This window comes from Vigna angularis, chromosome 3, assembly GCF_016808095.1.
Source record: "Vigna angularis cultivar LongXiaoDou No.4 chromosome 3, ASM1680809v1, whole genome shotgun sequence".
Classification (NCBI taxonomy): domain Eukaryota; kingdom Viridiplantae; phylum Streptophyta; class Magnoliopsida; order Fabales; family Fabaceae; genus Vigna; species Vigna angularis.
In genome coordinates this window covers 11795791-11822870 of record NC_068972.1, presented here as the reverse complement: position 1 = coordinate 11822870, position 27080 = coordinate 11795791, and the positions used below count along the sequence as shown (strand labels likewise).

General features: G+C 29.9%; 2 protein-coding genes across 2 annotated transcripts; both read right to left on the bottom strand.

Moving 5' to 3' along the window:
- Positions 1-1016: 1016 nt before the first annotated feature.
- On the bottom strand, positions 1017-1699 carry LOC108342712 (ethylene-responsive transcription factor ERF098). Its single transcript, XM_017580507.2, has one exon. The coding sequence runs from the start codon at positions 1599-1601 to the stop codon at positions 1173-1175; it is 429 nt and encodes a 142-aa protein (XP_017435996.1). The 5' UTR covers positions 1602-1699; the 3' UTR covers positions 1017-1172.
- A 21929-nt stretch (positions 1700-23628) lies between these two features.
- On the bottom strand, positions 23629-24376 carry LOC108342693 (ethylene-responsive transcription factor ERF096). Its single transcript, XM_017580487.2, has one exon. It carries the CDS (start codon positions 24361-24363, stop codon positions 23899-23901), a length of 465 nt encoding a protein of 154 aa, XP_017435976.2. The 5' UTR covers positions 24364-24376; the 3' UTR covers positions 23629-23898.
- Positions 24377-27080: the final 2704 nt, after the last annotated feature.

Below are 27080 nucleotides of genomic sequence, written 5' to 3'. Positions count from 1 at the left end.
AAAATACACGCTTTAAGAACACAAATAAGGTGATGACAAATTTAATTTTGTCGAAAATATATTGTTTTACTAATTTCATATGTTAACGTACTTATATTTTTAGAACACATCGATAATTAATATGAAAGATATATGCCATATTAACTGCTACTCACTTTTAAAAAATAAATGAGAACATTCATAAACCCATCTTTTTTTATTCCTGACCTATTAACAATATAATTTGTAAACATTAATTGAAATTACTAATCCTTAGGTTATGAGTAATGTCATTAAGCAATGACTTAAATAATTTAGTTTTACGTGTGTATTTTTAATAAATTGTTCTTTATAGTATTAGTATTAAAAATTATCTAATTTTATTTATGAGAAAAATTGTTTTTTTTTTCTTAACTTTACGATAAAAAGACAAGAGGTAGTATTTAACATTTGTTGACAAATTTTATATCAAAAGTAAGCATAACAACAAATTTTTTATGAATGACTTTTGTACGAGTGTTTTGTGGCCCTGTAGTAACATAAAAAAATAGAATGAATGAATGTATTTCAGACCTTCAAACAAGATTTTGAAAATTTAACAAGGGGTCAAGCATGATACAGTTAGTTCCAAAATTTAATTGGAAACCTGCTTTCTGCAAAAACAGAAGAAGAAATATTGACTAACAATTATTTATACTCTTCAGATAAATTTTCTTAAATAAATGCATATATACATTTTCTGAAGGGAAGTTTCCGTTTTCCTTATGTTTATATCAGAATAAAAATCACGTTTTCTTGCAAAGCGTTACATTTCTAACGTTCTATTATAACATAGATTATTACATCTCCCTTTCATAGATTATTATAACATATTTTTAACGTTGTATAATCACCCCTATTTTTCATCTGACGCAATTATATAGTGCAATTCGCAGATAAAATCATATAATTATCCTGTACAGTAATGGCACATTAAGCTGAAAATAAAGGCAACTACGTAATTAGTTAAAGTAGAGTTTATTGTTTTCCTCCAGAAACAGAAACTTGTACAAACACAGGTAACGAAGGCTATAGTAATATTTGCTTGTTTCTAGATCTGAAGAGAGATCAGATAAAGTTGAGTTATTACTATATATTGTTAATGAAGGAAAAAGAAAATAGCAGATAAATTATGGTAGAGTAGAGTGGTAGTACTATTCTCCCTTCTTTTTCTTCTTGTGCTCCTCTGACTGACCAAGAAGATCCTCCAACACCTTATCATCCAAACAAGGAATCTCGAAAACAGGCCTATGATATGCACCAGAAGAAGAAGTGCTTCCACCACCATGAGAAGAGGAAGAAGATGGTGGTGCTAAATGAGGTGGATAAGGTGGTGAACCCCTTATCTGAGAATAATACTCACTAGGAAAATTCAGAATTGCAAGATGACCTCTCAAGTTAAACGCTGCACGATCATAAGCTCTAGCAGCTTCTTCAGCGGTGTCAAATGTCCCCAACCACAGCCTCGACCCTTGCTTTGACGGATCCCTTATCTCCGCCGCGTACTTCCCCCAAGGCCGCCGCCGCACGCCACGGTACCGCACTTCTTCCTTGCCCTGCTTCCCCTTCTGGTTCTCCTCCATGTTCTTCTTCTTGGACTTAATCGTCGTGAATTTTTCTATTTTGACCTAGCTAGGTAGTTGTTAGCGTTACTGGGTGGTGAGTTTGTACGGTGAGGTTTGTGAATGCCTCAGATGCTTATATAAATAGTGTGTGCGTGAAAAAGTGTCAAATCTGAGGAAAATAATGATTTGTTCTCTATCTCAATCTAGGAACGTACATTGACCAAGATTTGTTTCGAAGAAGGTTCTGTATTTGAAATAGAAGTGTATAAATTCGATTCTTCGAGTATGTCGATGTTTTTATGTGGAGATGGTGCAATTTTTTCTCATCAATTTGCAACTAGGCAAAGTCTTATTTCATACATTTTAAGCGAGAATCATAGATTTTCTGCCACTATGCATGTATAGTTGGATCCATTAGGAACACTGGATTTATGTTTTTATTCATAACACTTTTTCGTGAAGGTGTATCTGATTGGGGTGGAGACAACATTATGCTTCCACAGATTGACGAGACTCAACTAACTATACTAAAAATAGTGTATGTACTATTGAATAGTGCCTTCTATTATTTAAATCCAAAGGAAAACAAAAATTGAATTCAATACTATATCTTCAACTTTGTCATCAACTTGCATTCTAATTCATAGTGTTATCTTTGTTGACTTAGAGACTAGGCAATGCTACAGTTAAATTCATGTGTCAAACTTTTGCCTATTTTGGTATTCTTTGACCAAGTTACTAGGATAAGTTGTTTTATCGTGTTTAAATTTATAATATGGGGAATCAATACGTCAGGATAATTTTTTCTGTTAACTTATCTTATTCTAATCTTATATATATATATATATATATATATATATATATATACACTATCGTAATATACCAAGATATAGGTTAGGGAGATAACTAGATAATTATGTTATTTTCGTCCTCATCCTTATATCACATAACTATTCTACTTATTTTTAACCATGTGTTTATTTTTTTTTATTATAACAAAAAATAATAAAATTATAATTATAAAAATAAATGTAATATAAATAATTTTTACAATTTGATTATATATGGTTTTCATTTATTTTGTTGATGATTTTTATTATTTATTTTTTTTTTTAAAAAAAATTTAAAAATGTCAAATAAAATTAAAAAAAATGTCGATATAAAGAAAATCCTTTTTATATAATATAATAAATTAGAATTGTAATTATTATTATTTAAAGGAGTAATTTTGAGTTGATCAGTTGTTATTTTCGCACCACAATTATCTTGGACAGTTACTCCCTCCACCACCACCGAATGCTCCTTACACCACCCCATACCAATTTTACCCTTCTCTAAAACGAATGTCAACATCCGTTTCACCTTCAACGGATGTTGACATCCGTCTATTCACATATTTTATATTTTAATTTATTGTTTTTATTTAAAAAAATAATAATAATCTTCAACGGATGTGGCGAGATCCGTTAACGGATTGCCACATCCGTTTTAATAAAAAATTTTAAAAGTATTTTGATTATTATTTAAATAATAATATATAAATTAAATTAATAATAAAATTATTTTATTAAATAAAATAAAATTAATTCATAAAAGATTAAGTAATAATTTTAAATTAATTAAATAATATTTATATATTAATTTAAAAACTTAAAAAAACTAAAAACTTAAAAAAAAAAATCTTCAACGGATGTGGCGAGATCCGTTAACGGATTGCCACATCCGTTTCAATAAAAAATTTTAAAAGTATTTTGATTATTATTTAAATAATAATATATAAATTAAATTAATAATAATTATTTTATTAAATAAAATAAAATTAATTTATAAATAATTAAGTAATAATTTTAAATTAATTAAATAATATTTATATATTAATTTAAAATATAATAAATTAAAAACTAAAAATTTAAAAAGAAAAAACTTCATGAATTGCCCACATCCATTTTAATAAATTTTTAAAAACTATTTTATTATTTAAATAATAATACATAAATTAAATTAATAATTATTATTTTATTAAATAAAATAAAATTAATTTATAAATAATTAAATAATAATTTTAAAAAAATTAAATAATATTTATATATTAATTTAAAATATAATATAATAAAAAACTAAAAACTTTAAAAAGAAAAAATTTGTACGGATGTTACCACATCCGTATCCATTTTAATAAAATTTTAAAAGTATTTTAATTATTATTTAAAATAATAATATATAAATTAAATTATAATAATTATTTTATTAAATAAAATAAAATTAATTTATAAATAGTTAAGTAATAATTTTTAAAAAAATTAAATAATATTTATATATTAATTTAAAAACTTAAAAAATCTAAAAATTAAAAAAAAAAAAACTAAACGGATGTGCGGATGTCCCACATCCGTTGAAGAATTTTTTCTTCAACGGATGTCGACGTTCGTTCAAGGAAAAAGGAGAGGTGTAGGAGATTTTAAGATATAAAGGATAATTTTGGAATTTAAAAAAAGTGTGGTGGTACAAGAAGTAATGTGTGGTGGTGTAGGGACTAACACCCATTATCTTGGCGTTACTTACCTTCAGCTCAACTTTTTTTATACGCTAGTATCATTTTAAGGATTGTCTGAATTACCATCCATTTTAATTATTTTAAGACTTCTCTTACACTAACTGTTATTATAAATAAATAATGAACTAGAAAGCTTTTTTGATAGAAAATCATGACATATGACGAGTCCAAAATTTTGGATGATAAGAGTAAGATAATGCACCTTATTTTAGATGAGAAATGTCTTTAAAGTGAAATAAAGCAAAGTTATCTGAGAGAATAGACTTAAATGGCCATCTAATTAATAATATTTTTTGTTTGTCTTTTTCTAATGCTTCATATCATTATACATGTATTTTACTGAGAACTCCGAGCGACACAATCAAAGTCATTATATATATTTTATTGATCACTTCACATGTTTAACTTGGTATCCATAATCTTTTTTTTTCTCAATCCGACAAGCTACCGCTACCCAGCTCAGCAAAGAATAATGAACATATTCTGTTATAGCAATTGAATATTTTATTTCAAGCAGATCCAAATTCAACTTTTGTCTTTGTAAATAATTGTCGGAACTTGGTGACGTATCAGACACCGAAAGAAGCAAAATTTGCTTGTTAACTTAGCTGAAAATTAGATGGAATAATTATGTATTTATAGTAAGGAAATTATTTCCTTAATTGATTAGGGAAATAACACTTCTCAATACATGGATAAATTAAAACAGACCTGCTTAAATTTAATTAATAATAAAGTTTGCGTTCTGATTATTCCCTTTTTCAAGTGAAAATGTTGCAATTTTTCCAAAACATATAATTTTATTCAATTTATTGAAACAAGAGTTATAAGATGGTTTAATGATAAAAATATAAAAGAGGATGAGAGAGATTGTAAGTTCAATTTTTCCGGTAACATTTGAGAGTTATAAAATCAGTTTGAAAAACTAAAAGAGAGGGTAAGAGAAATTATAATTTCAACTCCTTTCACTAAAAACATACTAATGACTAACAATTCTTCGATAAAAAAAATCCACAATGAATACTCTATTTTTATTGATGTAATAATATCATAAGTAATATTGTGTGAAATGATTGTAAAAAAATAAACAAAAATGAGATTAAAAAAAATAATTGGAGATGTTTAAGTATATAAATAATTTTCTTCCATTAACATTATTATTATAATAATTAATAAATATATATTAACATAACCTGGCAACGAAAAAATAGAAAATAGAAAACAGAAACTCGTTTTTGTGTTCAATATTGCTTTCTCAGTGTACTTGTCGTCAAAAGTTGAAATAAAATAAATTTAGAATAAGAAGAAAAACAGTTACCGAATTCAAACTTTGAAAGGTTCCCAATCTATAAATAATATTAATCAGTGAAACATAAAAAGCACAATCACAAAAATTCTTAAAATATCAAAAGAAAAACAGAATAAAACTTAACTAAAAAGAGGAAAAAGAAAAGTATTTTGAGTTATTCAAATGGCAGCATTTGAAACTTAACTCTAATAGATAGAGGTCACTTTTCTATTATCCTCTTTTTCCTTTCCTTCCAAAGCCACCACTTATCTTTTCTTGGTAAACCCAAGCCCTCTTTCAAACTCATCCCTTCTCCCTCTCATAACCTTAAACGTACTTTTCCCAATGCTCATAGTTTCTCTATTCTTTCTCTCACCGTCACTTCCTTGCTCTCTCACTTTAGATCCCATTTTCTCACCATCAAACCCACCTCTAATACTCTTTTCTTCCCCATTATTCCAAGTGCAAAGTTTTATATTTATTTTTATGTATATATCAGTACAAAAATTCTAAGAATTATTGTATAATTTACTGACGATATGATCTTTAATAACAAAATAATTTTAGAATTTAGTAGAACTTTTCATATATTCAGGTACTGATATAGATATTTTGTTATTTAATATCACTTTATTATGCACCAATATGATATAGGTATCAGATACGTAAATTAAAAAACTTGTACAAATTTTTTTAAAACATAATAAATATATAATTGTTATTTATAAAACCAAATTAAAATAATATATTCAACATTATCAAAATAAAAAATTAAAATTTATTATCATCATTAAAATATTATTGTTTATAGATTAGAAACATTATAAATAAGTATAATAAATATTATTAATTAATAATATCATACAATATCAAGCACGAATACATAACCTAAATTGAATTATCATGCATCATAGCATCTTAAAATAAGATTTCATTAATTATTTATCCATACTAAAACATGTCGCACTTCAACTCATAACAAAACAATATCAGTAAAGATAATTTTTAAAATGAATAAACGTAATAACTAAGACAATCATAGTGTGTAAAACAAGACAAGCATAGTACAATTTACATTTTAGACACGCAATAAAATAATTGCAATCATTATTATAATGTAAATAAAAGGTACTTTTAATGGAAGAATAATAAGTAAATATGCAAACTTAATATTTAACATTTTTATAATACATGTTTTTGTTACCGTCGTTTACGATGCTAAATAATGATTATGAAAATTATAGACATAAAAAATATGTACGTATTTATTTTTTCTAATTTATTAAGTTTAAGATGTTATTCTAGGGCCTTTTTTTCATGAATTAAAATAAAGTACACAATATTGTTCTGAGGTTTTCGTTATTCATTTATCTTAATTATTTAATTTGGGTCTTACTCCATCCACCACCACTCATTCTCCCTCCACCTCCCCAATTTTTTATAAAAAAAAAAATTAATTACAAAAATAACCATTTTTACTTTTAACCCTATTTATTTACTTTAAAGTAAAACCCTACCCATTTCTACTTTTCTCTCAATCTCACTTCCCAACTCTTCTTCTCTCTTTTCAGATTCCCACCCCCTCCCACCCTACCATATCTGTTTCTTTTCATCTCCCATTTTTTATTTCTCTTCTTTCGATTTCTTCTCAAACTTATACATATTAATAAAAAATTTGTTCCTCAGTCCAAACAAAAATCATTTACGGGGATTAAGTTAACGTAAAAATTTTTGTTGTTGTCTAAAATAGTTAATCGCAACCAACAATGTTGTCTCGGTTTGGAAATAAAACAACACAAAGTTCAAATTCAACACTGTGCCCTGCTAAATCTTCAGAAATATGGGCACCCACTTCTGTGAGGTCTTTACCTCTTTCCTCCAACCTTGCAGAAAATTTAACAGCCTACTTTCCAGTATTAAATGGAAATGGTGACTTCAAAACGCTATGTAAAAACTGTTGTGAAAGTTCAAAACGTTCGCTGCCAGTGCCCCCAACCTGAGAAATGTTAATGTAATTAAACCCTTAGTAAAAACTTGGGCACACACACAAACTTAGGAAAGAGGCAAAGACCTCAGAAGTGGGTGCAAATATTTTCTGCGTGGCTTTCCTTCATATACTGTATTTTCGTTGTTACCTTTCCCAAATTCCAAACACTCATTATTGTTGCCGCAAACGGAACCCAACAAGAAAGATAATAATGCTGCTTCTCAAATTAGAGATAAGATATGAGAAAAAATGGAGTTGGGGGTAGGGTGGGAATCAAAAAAGAAAGAAGGAGAGTTGGGACGTGGACCGAATGAAAAGTAAAAATAGGTAGGGTTTGAGTTTGTAAATAAATAAAGTTAAAAATAAAAAAAAAAGTTATTTTGTAATTAAATTATTTTTTCAAAAACTTGGGGAGGTGGAGGGAGCAATATTTTAATGTACGTAGTGTAACATCCCAAATTCTCCCATTAATGTAACATCCCAACTTTTCACATTAATGTAACATCCCAAATTTTCACACTTGATAATTAACATTACATTTACGGTAACATTCCGTAATCTCACCCTTTAAAATTTCCTAGTTGATATAAGTCTATACATGTAAAAAGATTCTAATTATAGTTCTTCTACTCCTCCCTTTCCTTGGTACTATGTGAGGCGACATTCCTTCATCTGCTCCCGTATAACGAATTATACGATCATCGCACATACCCAAACACAAAACACAAACAAGTAGGGTGAGCTAACATGCAACAAATCATTTATAAGACATGCATAATTACTTCGATACAAACATCATATAATAATTATGTCAAACACCCTCATACCATCGTACCACAATTCCTATTAGACACTCGTCCCACAATACCCAATAAATACCATAATACTCAATAGACATTCATTCCATAATACCCAATAAACACTCATCCCACAATACCCAATAAACACTCATTCCACAATACCCAATAAACACTCATCCCACAATACTTAACACTCATTCCACAATACCCAATAGGCACTTATCCCCACGATATTCAATAGGCACTTATCCCCACGATATTCAATAGGCACTTATCCCAACGATATGTTGATGAGCGATACAACGGAAGGTTTTTCACTTGTGATGTCATTCTTAGTCCCCTCACTATGTCCAAAACCAGCACATAGACCAGGACATTCTGCCCTCCATACCATTCATAAGGTTAGTCCCCTCACTATGTCCTAAACCGGCACATAGACCAGGACATTCTGCCCTCCATACCATTCACAAGGTTAGTCCCCTCACTATGTCCTAAACCGGCACATAGACCAGGACCTCCTGCCCCTCTCACCACATAATTCATCATTCTCTACTTGAGACTGAATGATTATTAGAGTATCAGGATAACCTCCAACTTCATGACCCTCAACATCAACATATACGCACATACCATGACATTACAGAATCTCTCCACGAAACTAATACCATGCTTACATTCCTTAACTCATATTATACCATTACGAAATCTACCCATATTCCTCATACACATACCATGACATTACAGAATCTCTCCGCGAGACTCATACCATACTCACATTCCTCGACTCATATTATACCCTTACGACATTTCCCCGTAATACTCATACATGTTTAGATGCATAAATTCAAATCAAATAAACTTCAATCATTTCAGAAATCATACAAACTGAATATATTCCAACAAGATATATTACATGATAATTTAACAGTACATAATCTGTACACAAGATTTAAGTTAAAAACCTGTCGAGTAGACTTCCAGGAAAGAGAGGTGCGTCACAATGGACAACTTAAGTACCAAGTCTTTCCTTAGCCAAAGTGTTCCTCAACTAGTTTCTAACAAATTTCTTATTAACAGATTCAAAACAACAACATATAATATTTACACCGAATATCAATATAGATAAACATACAGTAAGCATTAACAATATTCATACATAATTTCAAGACATGAATAGTAATAAAACAGTACTAAATCATAATATAAAAGCTTAGAAAAGTTAGCTCCCCTACCTCTATTCCAGACTTAATCTCCTGCTCCGAATTTGTTTCCCCCGAAACCCTTCAGAACCTCTACTCTTCTTGCAACTAAAAATTTCTCCCTAACTCTTTCTTCTCTATTTCTCAAGCTCTCACTTGATTCCTCTTTTCTTGGTGCAAAATACCCTTCCCTCCTATGGCTATTTATAGTTAAAAAAATTTACTATTCATTAATATTTTAATATTATTTATTATTTTAATATTATTTAAAAATAATATTTCAATCATTTTCTCACCAAATCTGATCCTAATTTCTACCTACTACTTTCTTCCATGCTAAGGAATCATAATGCTGAAAATTTATTTTTACTATTTACTTTTTACTATTTACTATTCACTTTTTACTATTTACTATTCATTTTTTACTATTCGATTTTCTTAAAAAAAAAATACTAAATAAGTTATCAAAAATTTTAACCTCTCCTTCTAAAATTACTATAATTTTATATTCAAAATATATATTTTTCTATCCATTAAAATTATTATTACTAATAAAATGCTAAAATTTACTATTATAAATATTTTTTTTTTCATGGGTCTTACACGTAGCCCACAACAACTTTTGTTTATTTTTTTTAATGTATCTATTCCAACTCTTATTTTATGTAGCCGGCTATTATAAAGGCCCATTGGTTACTTGAAATGTAATTTCTAGGCCCAACTTCTTTCAACACCAAATTATTTTCCAGTGTTTCATCCTACACCTCTAAGATCTCATCTCATCTCAACAAATTTCATTTTTATTCTGCACCTCCAATTTTTTCAAAATTTTCACTTTTAACTTAGATAAATATTTTTTCATTTTCTTTTCTTTTTTATTAAAAACAATCTTCACCAGCTTAATAATAATTTAATTTAATTTAAAATTTAAATATTATTTAAAATAATTTTGTATTTTAATAATTAAAAACATAAAAATAAAAATAATAATCAAAATAAATTTGATTTAATATATTCAAATATATTAAATTATAATAGAATATTAAATAAATTAAATAATTATTAAATTTTAAATAAAAATGAAAATTTTAAAAAACTTATTTATATATTAAAATCTGTAAAATATGTTAATACTCCAAAAATACAGTGTAAAATTATATACGAAAATCATCACATGTTAACAATACTACAGACCAATTCTACGCTGAACGAGATGCGATTATGACCGAACGGCCTTACACAATAACAGGTAATTTAAAAACTATAAGGCTAGTTACTACTAGACCGAACGGTGTACAAAATACATTATTATCGAACGGTCTTACCAAAAGGTAAAGCTAACACCAGACCGAACGCTCTCAAGGTTCGGCCTTCACTTCCGCGGCATCTTCCAACACTTCTTCAAGCAGCTCTTCTCCTTCTGCTCACATCCACACGGATGATCATTGCAACAGGATAACGACAGGACGCACAACACAGACAAAAATGAAAAACAGGGTAAGCTTATGTAATTTAATTTATTCAATCACAACATACAACATTCATAACAAAACCAACAACAACCACATCATAATTCATACATTCATGCATGCAAATAACGACCACATGACTCTGATTGTCCGGACTGTATGAATCCTGTGTAGCTACGATGTTCGTGCACCCGGGTGATGTAGTAATTATGATACCCTCAACAGCTGCCACCCGAGGTTGATCCATTCCGTCCAAGTTAACCTTATGGACTAGGACCTCCTGTCATTCCCACACGTGACTTACTCCTCTCTACATGAGAACGAGTAATCATGGAATATCAGGATGAACCGCCAGCTTAGCATGCCCACATTCATACTTTACCAATCAATAACCACTTTCTGAGATATTCCTCCCTGGAATACTCGTTCATAATCAAACTATATCATTCACCACACATATCAATTTTTCTCATACTGAATCATCCATACATTCAAATGAAATAAGATCACACGCTCTTATCATAACCCAAGTACGACTGGAATAACGTTGCTTGGAAACTAACAAGACTGAGCGCTACTCATCTACTTAAATAAACAGACTCCTAAGAGTTCAACCGGACATCACGAAGCCTAGGCCGAGTACTAAGACTCTAGGTCGAACACCTTTTAAAGACCAATACTGATTTACACTAAATACTAATACTGATGAGAAACTATGGAGTAACGAACGCTATCTAGTTTGAATGAAGACTCTGATTCTAAGCACAGTAATAATATATTAAAGAAACAAGACCGAGAGCTTGGTTTAAGACCGAGCCCTGTAGAAACAGAACACTATTGGACGAGCGCTGGTCCAAGACCAAATGCTTATCAGGAACGAGCGCTACTGAGACTGAACGCTTGATTCTAGACCGATCACTAATAAACTCACATAAAACAAATGAGTATAAATCTATACAATTGAGCCACCACTTAATTCTAAAGGAAAAAGAACGACAACGCCTACGACCTTAAGTAGTATATAACACATTTAACTAAAGTGTTTAGGAAGTCTAAAGAAGAATTACAATTAGACTGAACACTCATATATACATATCTATTATTCTAACACGATCGTTATTAACGAAATTCCCTGTATAAGAGAACCTAATATAGACGGATGCTCAAAGGGGAACAGAATGGTTGATACTAACTCTCGGTCAAAGTTTAACAAATTCTATATATTATTACAGGAAAACTCTTAGCTTCCATCCCCAAGACATGAGACTCAGGTAAGACCAGGTACTCTCAAGAAGAACCGAACGCTCGTTAACAACTCTCGTCTATACTACCACCTTTACTTAGACTACCACAGTTTGAATATCAAGTCCTATCTCAACTCAGTTCACAACATGTATCATTCATCCATCCACACGTCCAAACAAGCAGTATACACATATCTCATATTCATCAAACAACGTATCATGCAAACATGCCAATGTTCAAACAAGAATTTAAATCAAATTATATAAGCTTCCCTTACCTCTTATGTGACCGAACGCTTCCAGATATGGTTACTGGTTCACCTCTATAAGTCCTTCTACCCTCAACGCTCAACAATTTCCAAAACTAAACTAAGTAAAAACCAAAACACTATTAGAACCACTCATTTTAGAAGAGTGATCAACACATGAAACCAGAACTTGGTTTGCACGTCTAGGAAACCGCACGGCTAAGTGGAAATGGTGCTTGAGTGATGATCGGAGAAAGAAAATATGAGAATTTCTTAGAGAGAAGATGAGGGTTTTAGAGAGAAGGAGGAGAAAATGGTTTCAGCAAGGTGGGGAAGAAGAAAGACATGCAGAGAAGTGGCACGACATTTGAAATTTGGCCTTAAATACTGTCGTCGCCCAAAACGAACGACCACTCTCCTGCCGCCACCTGTTCTCCACTAACTGAGACGCTCACTCACTTCTTGGCACCTGGATCCCACTACTTGGGGTTTTTGGGTGCGTTTTAATGGAGTCTGACATAAATATTTTATTTAATATAATTTTATTTGTTATTTGATAAATAATTGTTTTAAAATTTTATTTTTTATTTAAATTTTAATAATTATTTAATTTAATTTAATATTTTAATATAATTTAATATATTTGAATATATTAAATATTTTATTTAATATAATTTTATTTTTATTGTTATTATTTTTATTTTTATATTTTTAATATAACTATTATTATAATATGAATCATATTTTAATAATTATTAAAATATAAAATTATATTAAATAATATTTGAATTTTAAATTTAGTTATTATTAAGGTGGTGTGGAGTCTTTTTAACAAAAAAAAAAAGAAGAAAATAAAAATATATTTATTAAAGTTAAAAATAAAAAGTTAAAAGTGAAATTTTTGGAGGTGCAGGATGAGATCTTGGAGATGTAGCATGAAACACTCTTATTTCCCAGGTCCACTTTAAAATACATTTATTATGGGCCGAAGTTGTTATCAATTTTAATTAGATAATTTTATAAAGACGGATGCTCCCTCCACCATCTCATCTTTTTCCTACATCTCTCCAATTTTTTTTAAATTCTAAATTTATCATTTTTACTTTTTACTTTTATCAATTTTACTTTTTATCTTTTAAAACCCTAATCTCAATCCCCTCTCACTTTCACTTTCACTTTTCCTTTCACTCTCAGCAGCAAGCCCCCATCCCCCACTGTCACTTTTTCTCTATCTCTTAATTTTCACTCCCGTTAACACAAAATTTGACGAAAAAACAAATTATGCATGGTATAAATTTAAAACATTTATAACTTATGAGTTTTGAAGTATCATGATTCCATAATATAATTTGCCAAAAATTTCTTCCCCACTTCCTTGTCTTTAAATAACCAAACCTAAAAATCTATGCTTAAAATTACATCTGTGTTTAAAATGGTGCAATGAAAGAGAAATATGTTTGTTGAGTGCAAAATAAAAAGTGAATAAAAGAAAAAATAGTTAGTTTAGTTTATCTTCTGCTTTTTCTGTCAAATTTTGTATTAACAAAAGTGAAAATTAAAAGAAAGAGAAAAAAGTGACAGTAAGATATGAGGGCTTGCTGCTGAGAGTGAAAGGAAAAGTGAAAGTGAGAGAGGATTGAGATTAGGGTTTTAAAAAATAAATAGTAAAATTGATAAAAATAAAAAATAAAAAGGATAAATTTAGAATTTAAATAAAAATTGAAAGGTGTAAGGAGAAGATGGGGTGGTGGAGGGAGCATCACTCTTTTATAAATGATTATCAAAGTTGTCACAAAAATTTCATAAATAACTGTAGTTAAAAACTTTACTAAAATAACATCACACAGACAAAGACACATAGACACACACACAGACACACATACATACTCACACAAACAGAGAGACAGAGGGAGGGAGAGAGAGAAAAATAAAAAGAAGAAAAAGTTCTATATTTCATAGTAACTGTGCCATGTTTCACTTATTGTTGATTGCAATAGTTGACATGGAGTTAGCATATTTTAGTTTCTCCGTGACTGAGCAAAATCCAGAGTGATGTCAAAAGGGAAAAAAAATGCATGCAGAGTTTCATTCATAACAATATGATATAAATGCATTTGTTTTTTCAAATTATTAATCACGCATTTCTTAAATTTGAATGGCGATTATAGATTGTATCCCCACAAAAGAAAAACAAAAAGTAAGATGCACTGTTAATTTGAAGAATGCAGGAGGCTCGCAATTTGAGAATATCTAGAAGAGTCGAGAACATAGAGAGGGAACCATTTATGTGTGGCACATGTTACTAACAATGTCGTATTCGACCAAACACATTCATAAATGTGTCAAGCCATGGACGCTGGCAATAGAGACTGATATTCAAGTATTTTCGTAAAAGTTACTTAAGTTTTCAACATTTCATATCATTAATACATGAACCAATATCAAAATGAATTCAAAGTTAGTTAATACAACACCCAACGACATGTTTTCAGCATTAAAAGTAGTTTTCGTAAAGAAGTTGTTCAAATTGAGGCTGTTATATGTTCAATTTCTATTTTCTACATTTTTCACTTGAGGGAAAATATGACATGAAATTTCTTACTTTGGTTCAAGTTTTTTTTCTTTTATTTAAAGAAAAATATGTTATTCATACAATCATTCCCTCAATTGATGTAAGTGAATCGTAATATATATTTAAATTCAAACTAATATATGTAACAAGTGCTTATTTATATAAATGTTTAATAAGGTAACATTTTGTTTATTTGAACTTTTATATGAAAATATATTATAAATTGATATATGTTATCTTAAACTAAATTATTTGAATACTTTAGATGTTATGTAAGTCACTTTGTAATTTTTAGTATTAAACATTACCCTATCATTGAAAGCAAATACACGTACTGCACTCATGGTCTAAATCCTGTAAATTTATTTCGATAAATCTTTAAGATATAATTATTCATAGGTTTAATATCCAATTTTGTCCCCAGTTTGGTTCGGAAATCTCAATTTAGTCCCTTTTTATAAAACTAATTGTAATGGATCCTTACTTGTAATTATGTGAGTCAAATTAGTCCCTTCCGTTAAATATAGACAAACGGAGTTAATGGGCTGATGATGTGGCAGTAGTCATTGGTTAGGTGTCTAACAAGTAATTGTGTGCGTGCTTACGTGTTAGGACAACTGATTTTAAAATTGGGTTTTAATTAGAAATTAGGTTTATTTAATTGTGTGCGTCCTCCGTCCTCTGTCACCCACGACCATGCCTGGCCACCGCAGACCACTGCTTCTTCGAATCGGCCATTGTGACACCACCCTCTACCGATCTCGGCGTTTTGCTTGGGGGCGCTGTTGCTGAGGGAGGCGAGAGCCATGGTGAGGGCGGCGGTGAGTTGTGGTAGAGAGTGTGCGACGGAGGACGGTGGAGGGCTGGAGGAAGGAGCGGCGGGGACAGAGATACGCAGAGGTAGAAGATGGTGGTTCGGTGGCTTCAGAGTGGAGTGATGGCGATCGGAGTTGGGCTAGTGGCGAGAGGAGCGGGGACCTGCTACTGATGGCGCTGATCAGAGGCGACAGAGGCGACAGCCCTTGACGATGAGGGTGCTTGGTTGTGCATTTGAGTGGACCATTGTTAGCGTCTCAGCATCTGTGGGGGTTAGGATTAGGGATTGTGGTGGCAGCCATCGGAGAAGAATGGTGAATCGGGAGTGAAAGGAAAGTGTGGTTGGGGATGATGAGCAGAGAGGGGCGGTTACGGGTGAGTAGTAACGAGGGAACAACATCTCTCATCATCTTCAGGCTGCAAGAAATTGCAAATCGGCTGAAGATGAAATTAAAGAAAAGGGCTGCCGGTTTGTTGAAATTGGAGAGCCTTCATGAAGGTAGGAAGGGGATCTTATCCATTGATGCAGAAATCTTTGAGGTTACTACTCCACTTCTGCACTTGGTGGAGGTGAAGAAATCAAATGGAGATACGCTGGAATATGAGAAAATACTGAAAGAAGACATAAGGCCTGCTCTTAAAGATATTGTTTGGGTATGGCAAGGTGACCAACAACAGTAATCACAATAGTTGGAGCAACTGCAGCAACAACAATCTCAGTCCCAAAAACAAAATTTCTTAGTTTCCAGTGTCTCAAACCTTTGTGCATTAAGAATATGAAATGCCATTGTAAATGATGTTGTGCCTGTATATTTTCTTGTTCTTTACAATGCCATGACCTTATTGTAATACATAGAGTCTCAAATTTGACAGATGTTGAGTTTGAATATTTATGCAAGTTTACTGGATAAAAACCGGTTGTAGTGGTAGTGGCTCAAAATGTTTTAAGGATGTGGGTGAATAAAGAGTGTGATACATACTGTCGTAAGAGAAATCAATAAATTGTGGAGTTTCTTTATCAACTCAGTGTTAGTGATGTGAGGTTGAGATCTGAAGTTTCTGAGAACCAAGAAACCGGCAAGAGTTGCCGACAAGAATACAAGAATGAACCTGAGAGGACACATGTTAGACACCACGTAAGCACGCACATAATTACGTGTTAGACACCTAACCAGTGACTACTGCCACATCATCAGCCCATTAACTCCGTTTGCCTATATTTAACGGAAGGGACTAATTTGACTCACATAATTACAAGTAAGGATCCATTACAATTAGTTTTATAAAAAGGGACTAAATTGAGATTTCCGAACCAAACTGGGGACAAAATTGGGTATTAAACCTTATTCATATAATAAACTTACTAACTAAACGTGACATAAGAGAAATAGTTTTTGTCCACAAAACTTACTAACTAATAGTAGTTATACGTGCAATGTTATTTTGTTGTCAAATGTAACAGAAATGTGATGAAAGGAGTAATTTTGATTTGTGGTAAATTCAAATTAAAGATTTTGAAATGATAATTACATATAGGTTTTGACTCATATTAGTGAAAGGTGTGTCATGATTATACATAATCTTGGTTAATATTAATGTAGACGTGTAATGAAAGAAAATTCTTAAAGTGATTTAATTTCAAATGATCATACTATTTATGGTAGGAGTATGAATGATTATTGGTGTAGCCAATAGAGATGAAAAGAAACATGTGTTTTTTTAATCATGATGGATATTATTGGATTGATAAAATAATGTATTCGAGAAAGTTTCACATAACCTGCATAAGTAACCAGTGAATCATAGTAACTATATAATAGACTTAAAGTCCATAATGTTTAGACATCCTAGTCAAAGTATTTTAAATTAGTATTTGACTTTTTTTATACTCTCGTAGTCAGTGTTGTTGTCAAAATAGATTAGAACTCGTGAACCAACCCAACCTATCATGGGTTGGGTTAAAAAAATTTAAATTTCAATACTAGTCAATTTTGAACTCAGCTCACTAATAATCCAGTTTATCCGGATTCAACTGTGGTGAGTCGGATTGACTCACAAATCCATTTAATTTTTCAAATAAGTACTTTTTATTAAGTTAGTCATTTTATAAAATATTGAAACAAAGACTCATGTGAAATTATTTTTATATGGAGAAATTACACAACATGAAAAATCCACAAATTTATATTTAGTAATTCAATTTTTATACCAAAAAAAAATTGAATCGCTATGAAGCTATTAAAAAATTTATTGAGCAGAGTTTATGATATATTTCTATGAATGAAATGTTATGTTTGATTTATCATAAATCTAATTTAAGACCTGTTCCCTTTATTTAGATTTGAATTAGAAAAAAATATTATTTTTTTAATTGAAAAAAATTGTAATTACGTTGGTCAACCCGTTTAACCCATCAACTAGCAGTGGGCTGGATCAAATTCAAATTTTTTTCAACTCAGTAATAAATGAGTCGGGTTGGAGTGATTCACCAAATAGTCATCCCGTGGTGAACTGTGCCGGATCGGACCAAGTGGCCCATTTTGACAACACTACTTGTAGTATGGTGTTTTAAAGTAGTGTTGTCAAAATGGGTTAGAACTCACGGATCAATCCAGCCCACCACAGGTTTGGACAGGGCTGTGTTTGAAAAAAATGAAATTTTTTTATATGGTCCAATTTTCAACCCGACTCACTTAGAACCCAACTCACTCAAGTTGAACTCGTGGAACCCATCTAGTTTAATTTAATTATTTATTACTTTGTGTTTCAATATTATTAGTTAACACTTTTTTTATTGTATTATAGATGGGGATAAAGAAGATGTTTCAAGAGAGCAAAATATTATAGATATAAATAGATAAGTGACACAAAAATTATCATTATTAGAAATTTATTTATTTGCTTTTTAAGCTTGTTTTTTATTATATTTGAGTTGTATGTTACTTTTTTTGTTTTGTTTTGGGTTGTAAGTTTAACATATTTTAGATTGAAATTTATTTAGATTTAAATTAAAAAAAATTATAATTTTTTTGTTTAAAAAAACCTTGTAACTAAATGAGCATTGAGCTAATCTCTTTAATCCACCAACTCATGATAGATCGAGTCAGATTTAAATTTTTTCAATTCACTAATAAATGATTTGAATTAGATTGATTCACTAAGTGACTGGATCAGACCGGGTAAATAACCTGTTTTGAAAGCACTATTTTAAAGTTATATTAAATTTTTACTTTAAAAAATACATGTGTATTTGAAATCAAAAGACTTAGATAAATTATATATTATAAAAAATTACAAAACGAACACGTGTTTTTTTATTGTGAAGTTTCACGTTTTACAGTTGTATTAATAAAGTAATTCTTAGAGGTAAAAAAACATTGAAATTCTTCCAAACGTTTTTTACCATCATTCTACACATAGCAAAAGTAATGATTTCAAAATTTAGAAAAATAAAATAGAATGTTCAAAAAGATAACTTAATAATTTTATAGAGAATAAACCTATATTTAAACTTTTTTTATTATTATTTATCTCCACATGTTTTGGACTATATAATCCGATCAACTAGTCCACATTATTTGTTGCAATATCTAATAATATTTCCTCCATTTTCATTTATATGTGGTTGTATCATATATACATAAGAAAAAAGTTAATTAATATGTATAAACGTTTACTAATTTTATTATATTTTTTGTAATATCAATTAATTTCTTTTTTTTATCCCACAAAAACCATTGTGAATGTTGGAATTCGAAAACAAGTATTTACTAAAATGAGAATGAAAAATACTTAGTTTACGTGTGTGTCTAGATCTGTGATTATCAGGTGCCGTGCCTTGTTGCAACACGTGAAGTTGATGTTATTGTTATTGATTCTTATCTTTTCCTTTGTTCTTTTCGGACTAAAACCAAACCAATCAATATTCATAAATTTATCCCAAATTACTTATGCTATACGAAAATTTAGGATAGTCCCGCAAAGGCCAAAATATAATGTTCTACACTTTCCTTGGATATATCCTAATTTGTTATTCTTTTTAAAAAAAAACATGTTGCTACTAGTCTATAAGCTTTTAACTAACTGTCCTAATCAAGAATATAATATAATAACATAGAATATACACATTCATTAATAATATATTTCCAAAATAATGCATAAAAGCATTAAATTATTAGAAAAAAATTCTTAGCTCTCTCTAATAAATTTTATTATTGCTACATATATTATTATTTATTATTATGATTGAAAATACAAATGTGATGCTTAAATATCACATCAAGTAAAAATAAGAAATTTGAACGTTTTTTGTGATTCTTTTTATAAAACTCATCACTTATTATATTATTAAAAAAAATCTCACTTTTTAAATATTATTATTATTTCCAGAATAATCACAAATATAAAAATTCACTTTAGTGTATAACAATTCACTTTCCCAAATTAAATATATATTATTATATGTTATTATATATGTTTTTATAAGGTTGAATATAATGCGAAAATCTTTCTAATTTGTTTTAGTAAAGACTTTGCATTTTTTGAACCAAAATATTTTAAGACTTGGATTTGGGATTGAGAATGAGTGTGCTTATAAACTTGGATCTGGCTTCAAGACTGAGAGGATATATACTTACACTCGCTTAAATTAGTTAAGTGCATCGTATAGTCATCAATGTTGTAATAATTAATTTACCTCGTGTGTGTATGGTGCTATTTATACAATCTTTATAAGTCCTTTTACTTGGATTGCTTATCCATGTAATTAATCACCTTGGTTAGTCTTTGATTAATCAGTTATATCAATGATGCTTTAATTTTCATACTAATATGAACAATGCAGTCAACGCTTGTCGTAGATGTTGCCTTGGCTGATATATAGTCGAATACACAAGGTGAATTAATTATGTTTATTATTATAACATTGACGGTTATCTGATGCACTTGGCTAACTTGAGCATCAAAATGTATTTTATAAGCATATCCCTCTCGATCTTGAAAATACGTGGATTTAGAACATCTTAGCTTGAAGGTGTGAAGTTGGAAGCACGCTCTTTCTTGGTTTGAAACTATATCCAAGTCTTGAAACATTTCGATTTAAAAAGTAACGAGTATTTGCTAGGAGTTTGAAGGGTTTTCACAAGGTGTATTTTACATTGTAAGAACAATATGAATTTGACAACCCAAAGACAAAAGGAAAAATTTGAAGTGGATGGTAAGTCAAATGATGAATTAGAATACCAATATGAAAAGCATGTGAAACCTAAACGGAAAAGAAAGTAACCCAAGTTCATGGAAGATGATGTCAATGATCTTAAATGTAATAATAAATCCGGAAAGAAATAGATTTTGCAATGATCCTATTAGATTTTCCGATATCTTATCTTTTATATTTTCCATTGACTAAGTCAATTATTTTCCATAATAGACTATTTATGCTGATTATTTTACTAAGAAAGGAAATGAAAAATAATTTTCCCATCCTTTCTCTATTTCTTCTTTGTTTCTTTCCTATTAACCTTCCTTCCTTTTGAACTCTATCATTTGGTGCTTTCGTTAAGAGAATGACAAGTTCATTGTTCGCTAATGATGCTGCCACCATGGAAGCTCTTATTTGTGTGCTATTAAAGCTTTACCCACCAAACTTAGATGGTTTTTGGAAAGCAAAATTGTTGAACTAAAACTCTAAATCGACAACCCACCACAATCAAACTGGACATACCTAGATTCAATGGTTAGGACCCCTTAGGTTGGATATTCAAAGTAAATCAGCTTTTTGATTATCATCGTATCACATATGAACAACAATTATGAATTGCCTCAATCTATCCTGAGGGAGAAGTGTAAGATTCTAGAAAATTCTAATAGAATTTGTGATATACCAATTAATTATTATTAATGAAAGTTTTATGTAATTTTCGTTCATATTAAGATTTTTTCAAGTTAAATTTTTGTATATAGGATAATTTCTCTCTTTTCAAATCTGTTTTTTTTTTTAATTTTAAATATTAATTATATAAGAAATAATTAATCTAAGTTTTACTTCCACTTTTATTATTATTTTTGTTATCTTTCCAACACTTATACTGGGATTTCTCATCATACATAGCTTGTAACTATTGTTTTTATTGTCACTCTAATCATAATTATTATCAGTTTAAAAAGGATCAAAACAAAAATTGAAATTTAACTTAAAATTATAATTTTAACCTTTTTTTCTCAATCCAATTAAAGGAATTAAAATCTAAATCAATTTTAATTTTGAAGTAATTACAATATTGTAGTTCGAGATGGAAACTTATATTTATTATAATTGATTCCAAATGGTATCAGTTCAGGCTGCATTCACCCACTTTATGTGTGAACTCTACTAATTAGGAGAAAAAATGTTTCCCAAATTGACTGCAGAACTCAACTAAGATGATAATTGTATTTTTCTTTATCTCGTTTTAATTTTTAAAATTTCTTATCTTAATGTTTCTCCAATATAAATGAAAACAAGTGCCGAATATCGAGGTATATATATATAGTGATATTATATATAAACCGCAAGGAAATTCTTAGAATTAATAGTAAATGGATTTGGCTATCTCTGTTACACGATAATGAGATTTGATTGTAATCCGATTCCTACTGGTAAATTACTTTGACAAACAGACAAGACAGTATCGATTTACAGGTTGACCGACTACTAAACACTTTTCCTACCTAGAGTGTAACTTTTAATAAATATAATATTTAGATATTTCTTTTATTGGATTATAGTTTTTTAAAATTTGAAAGTTGTTTTATGATAGAGGATATATATAAAATTTGTTATATTAATAGAAAATTATTTAAACATATATATAAATAAAAATTAACATAATACGATATTTAAAAAAATATTTTATCACATTTTTATTGATGTTTAATTTTAAAAGAAATTGACGTGAACAATCTTGATGATAAGAAGTTACACGATCTAATAAAATCTTATGTAAAATTACTAAAGTCTAATGTTTTATATATATGAACAAGAAATCCTTGATTTTTCTTTTTCAGTCATTGACTTTAGAAGTTGTGGGGGAGCTATACAAACCATTGTCCAATATTACTGTATTTATTTGAATGGTGTTACTTAACAGAATTCAAATGAGTGATAAAATGAGTATTATATTTCTATTGAAGATTAACCGACTTGCTGATTTTTTTGGTGGTTGAATATGCAATTCACCTACTACTTTGATTGCTCTTTTATATGGTGTGAAAGAATTATATAAATGGTGGTGTTTCTCTAATCATTTTGCTATTGATTATGCATCTTATTTGTGGAAACATATGGGAAATTGTAAAAAAGAAAAAAAAATGCAAAATTCTGTTTTTGTTGTTTGGTTCACATTAATGAGGTTGTATTCAAGATTAGTCAACCTTCAGTGGAAAATAACTGAAAATGTTGAATTCAAATCATGGTGCTACGTTCAAACTAAATTTAAAAAATATGTTTTTGCTCATATTGATTCAAAGTAGAACTATCAGATTTTCTGGAGTTTTTGAGAATGCATTATACATATAGTCTATATTAGTTATATACATATCTAAGTATTCTAGCATATATGAACGAATAGCTTAAGTGTTGCTCAGGTAACCAATATATATAGCTTAAATTACTTAGTGTGATTCTTTGTCATTATGAATAAAATTTGTTATTTCTCTCTGAAAATGAAATCTAATGACATATTATATATATATCATGAGTATTTATTTTGTACTAATTATTTACAAGTAGATCCTGGCCTATTTTTACATACGTAATAAACAATGGTTAAATTCTCTTTTGTGCGCATAGATGTGTGAAATTAAGCATCATCGAGAAACTTGACGGGGGATGGATATACTTTATCTCCATTTGATACCTCTTACTAAATATTAGACATACATGCATAATTGGTGCTACTAGAACCAGTAGCATTGTCTCCAAAAACATTATCGTTGGAATGGTAACTTCTTGACAGAGAAATTATACTATGGTTGGAAGCATTTGTGGGACATGTAATCATGTGTTTAAATTTACTAGAAGGAAGTTAATACGAACTCACAGAAAATATGAAAAGACATAGTTTGATACAGTACGTAGTATATATGGTGGTTGTTCCTTTTCAGGGGCCCCTTTTCTTTTTGTCTTCAAAGTCTAGAAGCTCCTCCAACAATTTGTCGTCTAAGTACTCGAACTCAAACACTTGTCTTCCTTGGTCACTTCTTCCTCTGGCTTCCACATTTGCATGCCTGGAGGAAGAGGAAGAGGACGACGAAGCAACAGAGGAATGAGTGGCGGCATTAGTGGCACCACCAGCAGTCATAGGGTACTCCTCAGGGAAGTTCAGGATTGCGAATGGACCTCTCATGGCATAAGCAGCTCTATCATAGGCTCTGGCTGCTTCCTCCGCCGTGTTGAAAGTTCCCAGCCACACCCTTTGGCCTTGCCTGGTGGAGTCTCGAATCTCCGCGGCGAACTTCCCCCAGGGCCGCCGGCGAACCCCCCGGTAACGGACATCTCCAGGCTCGTCCTTGGTTTTTCCCCTTGATCCTTCCTCATCCATGGTTTGGTTTTTGTTCTTTTGCATGCATGGTAAGGCAGGAGGAGATTTGTGGTCTTATATACGGTTGAAAAAATGTACATGAGAATTGTTGGCACGTGACGATAAGAAGTTTCTGCTATTGAAACCAATGACCGATGTTGAAAAGTTTTGTGTCCATTGTATTTGGATGGTCAAGGTGGTGGCTTTGCAAAGTTTTGAAATTCTTTTTTCATTCAAGTAGCATTATCTCTTTTAAATGCCTTTTACCCATCGTTGTTCGGGAATTCATTTTACAAGCAAACAAATACCACTTTGTGGCTCACAAAAATATTGAAACCAATATTGCAATAATTAAAAGTAAAGGTAACCCCACCTTCATCAATTTTATGCAACTTGGTTGAAAGGGTCAAACGTCGCAAGGTCTTTAGTACTTGTGTTGCTCAGTGCTACCATTTTCTGAAGTCAGATTGCTTATTTATGCTTACTTAGGTAATCAATATTCTAATGATCTCAGAGCATATATAATTATAATTTCGGACACAGTACCCACCACATTTTTTTTTTCTGCAGAAGGAACTAGGTTTCCTACTGTAAGATGATCTTTTTTTTTCTTCTAGAAAGAACCTGGTTCTAGAAAAATACTGTAGAATTATGAATTTATTAATATTAAAATTTCTTAATGCAAATGAATGTTGAAGAGCACTATAAGGATGGGGAATCTTGAGGCTGGGTTGTCTTCTTGGAAGTAATTGTAGGGATTGAATGAGATTCTCTATAAATGGTGCAAGAATCAGAATATGATTTACAAGTTATTGATTGAAATGAAAGAAGAGCAACAATTGAACCATGTATAAATGAAGTTAGACTCATCGGTATTACAATAAGATTTTATTTTCAAATCTGGGTGTGAGATCAGTAGCAGTTTCACCAAATTTAAAGAACCTTAAAACAACTTAAAAATTACCTGGGCCATAATCTGGAATATGTCCAAATCCATATAACAGAATAAAAAAGAATTAACACTGAATTTAAAAGAGTTTTTTATTTCTTATTTAAAGGAAAAGACAAAATCTTGTACGTTGGAAAGTAGAAGTGTCTAAAGTTGGTGAATATCTTGATTAATATGATTCGGAACAAATTTACTATTCGCAGAGGTGTTCAGTGAATAAGAACAAGCCTTTTTAGAGTCTTTGAAGCATAAAAAGGAGCTAAACAAGTTCAATATATATGACGGTCACTTTTGCAAAAATAAGAATATTTTGTTGTCGATAAATGGCACTAATTTTAAAATGTATATATGAATTTATCGAGTGGACTCACATAGACTCGAATCTCATTCTTACCACATAGCTTACAATAGGGATATAGGCCCAATAAAGTGATATATTGTTGGCCACATTTTTTTGGCATGATCTACAAAATTGGGCTCGACACCATTCCTTTTGCTTTCAAACAATGGTGAGATATCAGGGTAACATTTGCCTTCAATTTTAATTTCAAATTTATTTTAAACTTAATAGAGTTCTTTTTAATAACTTTTAAGTTTTAAAATTTATTTCTATATTGAAATATTGGAGTGGTGTGTTCTTGGACAAAACATAAAGAAGGTAAACTAGAAGCAAAATGTTTTTTTTTTTCAAAATTTCCTTCATTAAAAATATATGTTTTTCTTTTTTTCAAATTTTTCTTTATTAAAAAATATGTTTTCTTCAGTGAGTCTGATAAATAGAAATATATATAAAAGTACGGATATTACCATAAATGGTTATGTGATTATGGTAATGATGAAAGTCAAATATCTAGTACTGGAGGGTATCTCGAACAAACCTCCATGACTAACATTTATGGAACTCAGAACACATTTGAGTCTGCATTTAGAGCAGAAGTGTGGGTGAAGGCCAAAAAATCATTTGAGTTGGGGAAGGTGATGGAAACTGTAATATCTATCATGAAATATCTTAGACCATAAATCATATATACATATATATACCAGTTCCATAGCCATGGTTGAATTCATTTTAAGGGAACTTTATTATCACTGTTTGTTCTTTTTTTTTTTTCTAAAATTTTGTATCAGAACTTTGATCTATTTTTCTAAAATTTAATAATTGATTAGTCTTAAAAAGTTTTTTTTATATTTAACTGAAAAATTACAAATAATTTAAAATTTTTAGAAGATTTATGTTAATAATAATATATATTATTATATGTGGACAATTTATTCAATTGATAATTATGTATAGCATGTTGAAGGTCTTTCAAAAAAGAGTATGAAAATATTGGTAACAGATAGTAAAGGTGGAGATACAACGCGACTACAAATTTAATTTGAAAAAAATAAAATAAAAAATTCTTTGTCGTTTATTTTAAGTTTATAATGTTTTGCTTACTTGTTACATTGTAAAATTTGTGTTTTATTTTAGTTGCACTTGACAATATTTTGTTTTAGTTCAGCCATATAAAAAATAATTATCAAGATATACGTTAATTTGTAAGGGATATGATTTAATTACTGTCTTGTTTAAATTTACATAAAAATGTCTATTGCGGTTGCCAATTTTTGTGTTGCATCTTAACTATCAAATATATGTTTCATAATTATGATATATAATCTGAATAAAGTTAATAAATCATGGTAAAAATGCATATTTGTTGTAGTTGTTTCAAATTTAACTTGATTCAGTTTTTATATTAGGCATGATTTGTGTATGTTAAATACAAGAAGTATAAAGTAGTCTAATTAAAATGCTGAATATTCGTTT

Bases quoted from the DNA above. Each gene is read 5' to 3' on its own strand.
- LOC108342712 (XM_017580507.2), bottom strand. From the start codon at position 1,601: ATGGAGGAGAACCAGAAGGGGAAGCAGGGCAAGGAAGAAGTGCGGTAC.
- LOC108342693 (XM_017580487.2), bottom strand. From the start codon at position 24,363: ATGCAAAAGAACAAAAACCAAACCATGGATGAGGAAGGATCAAGGGGA.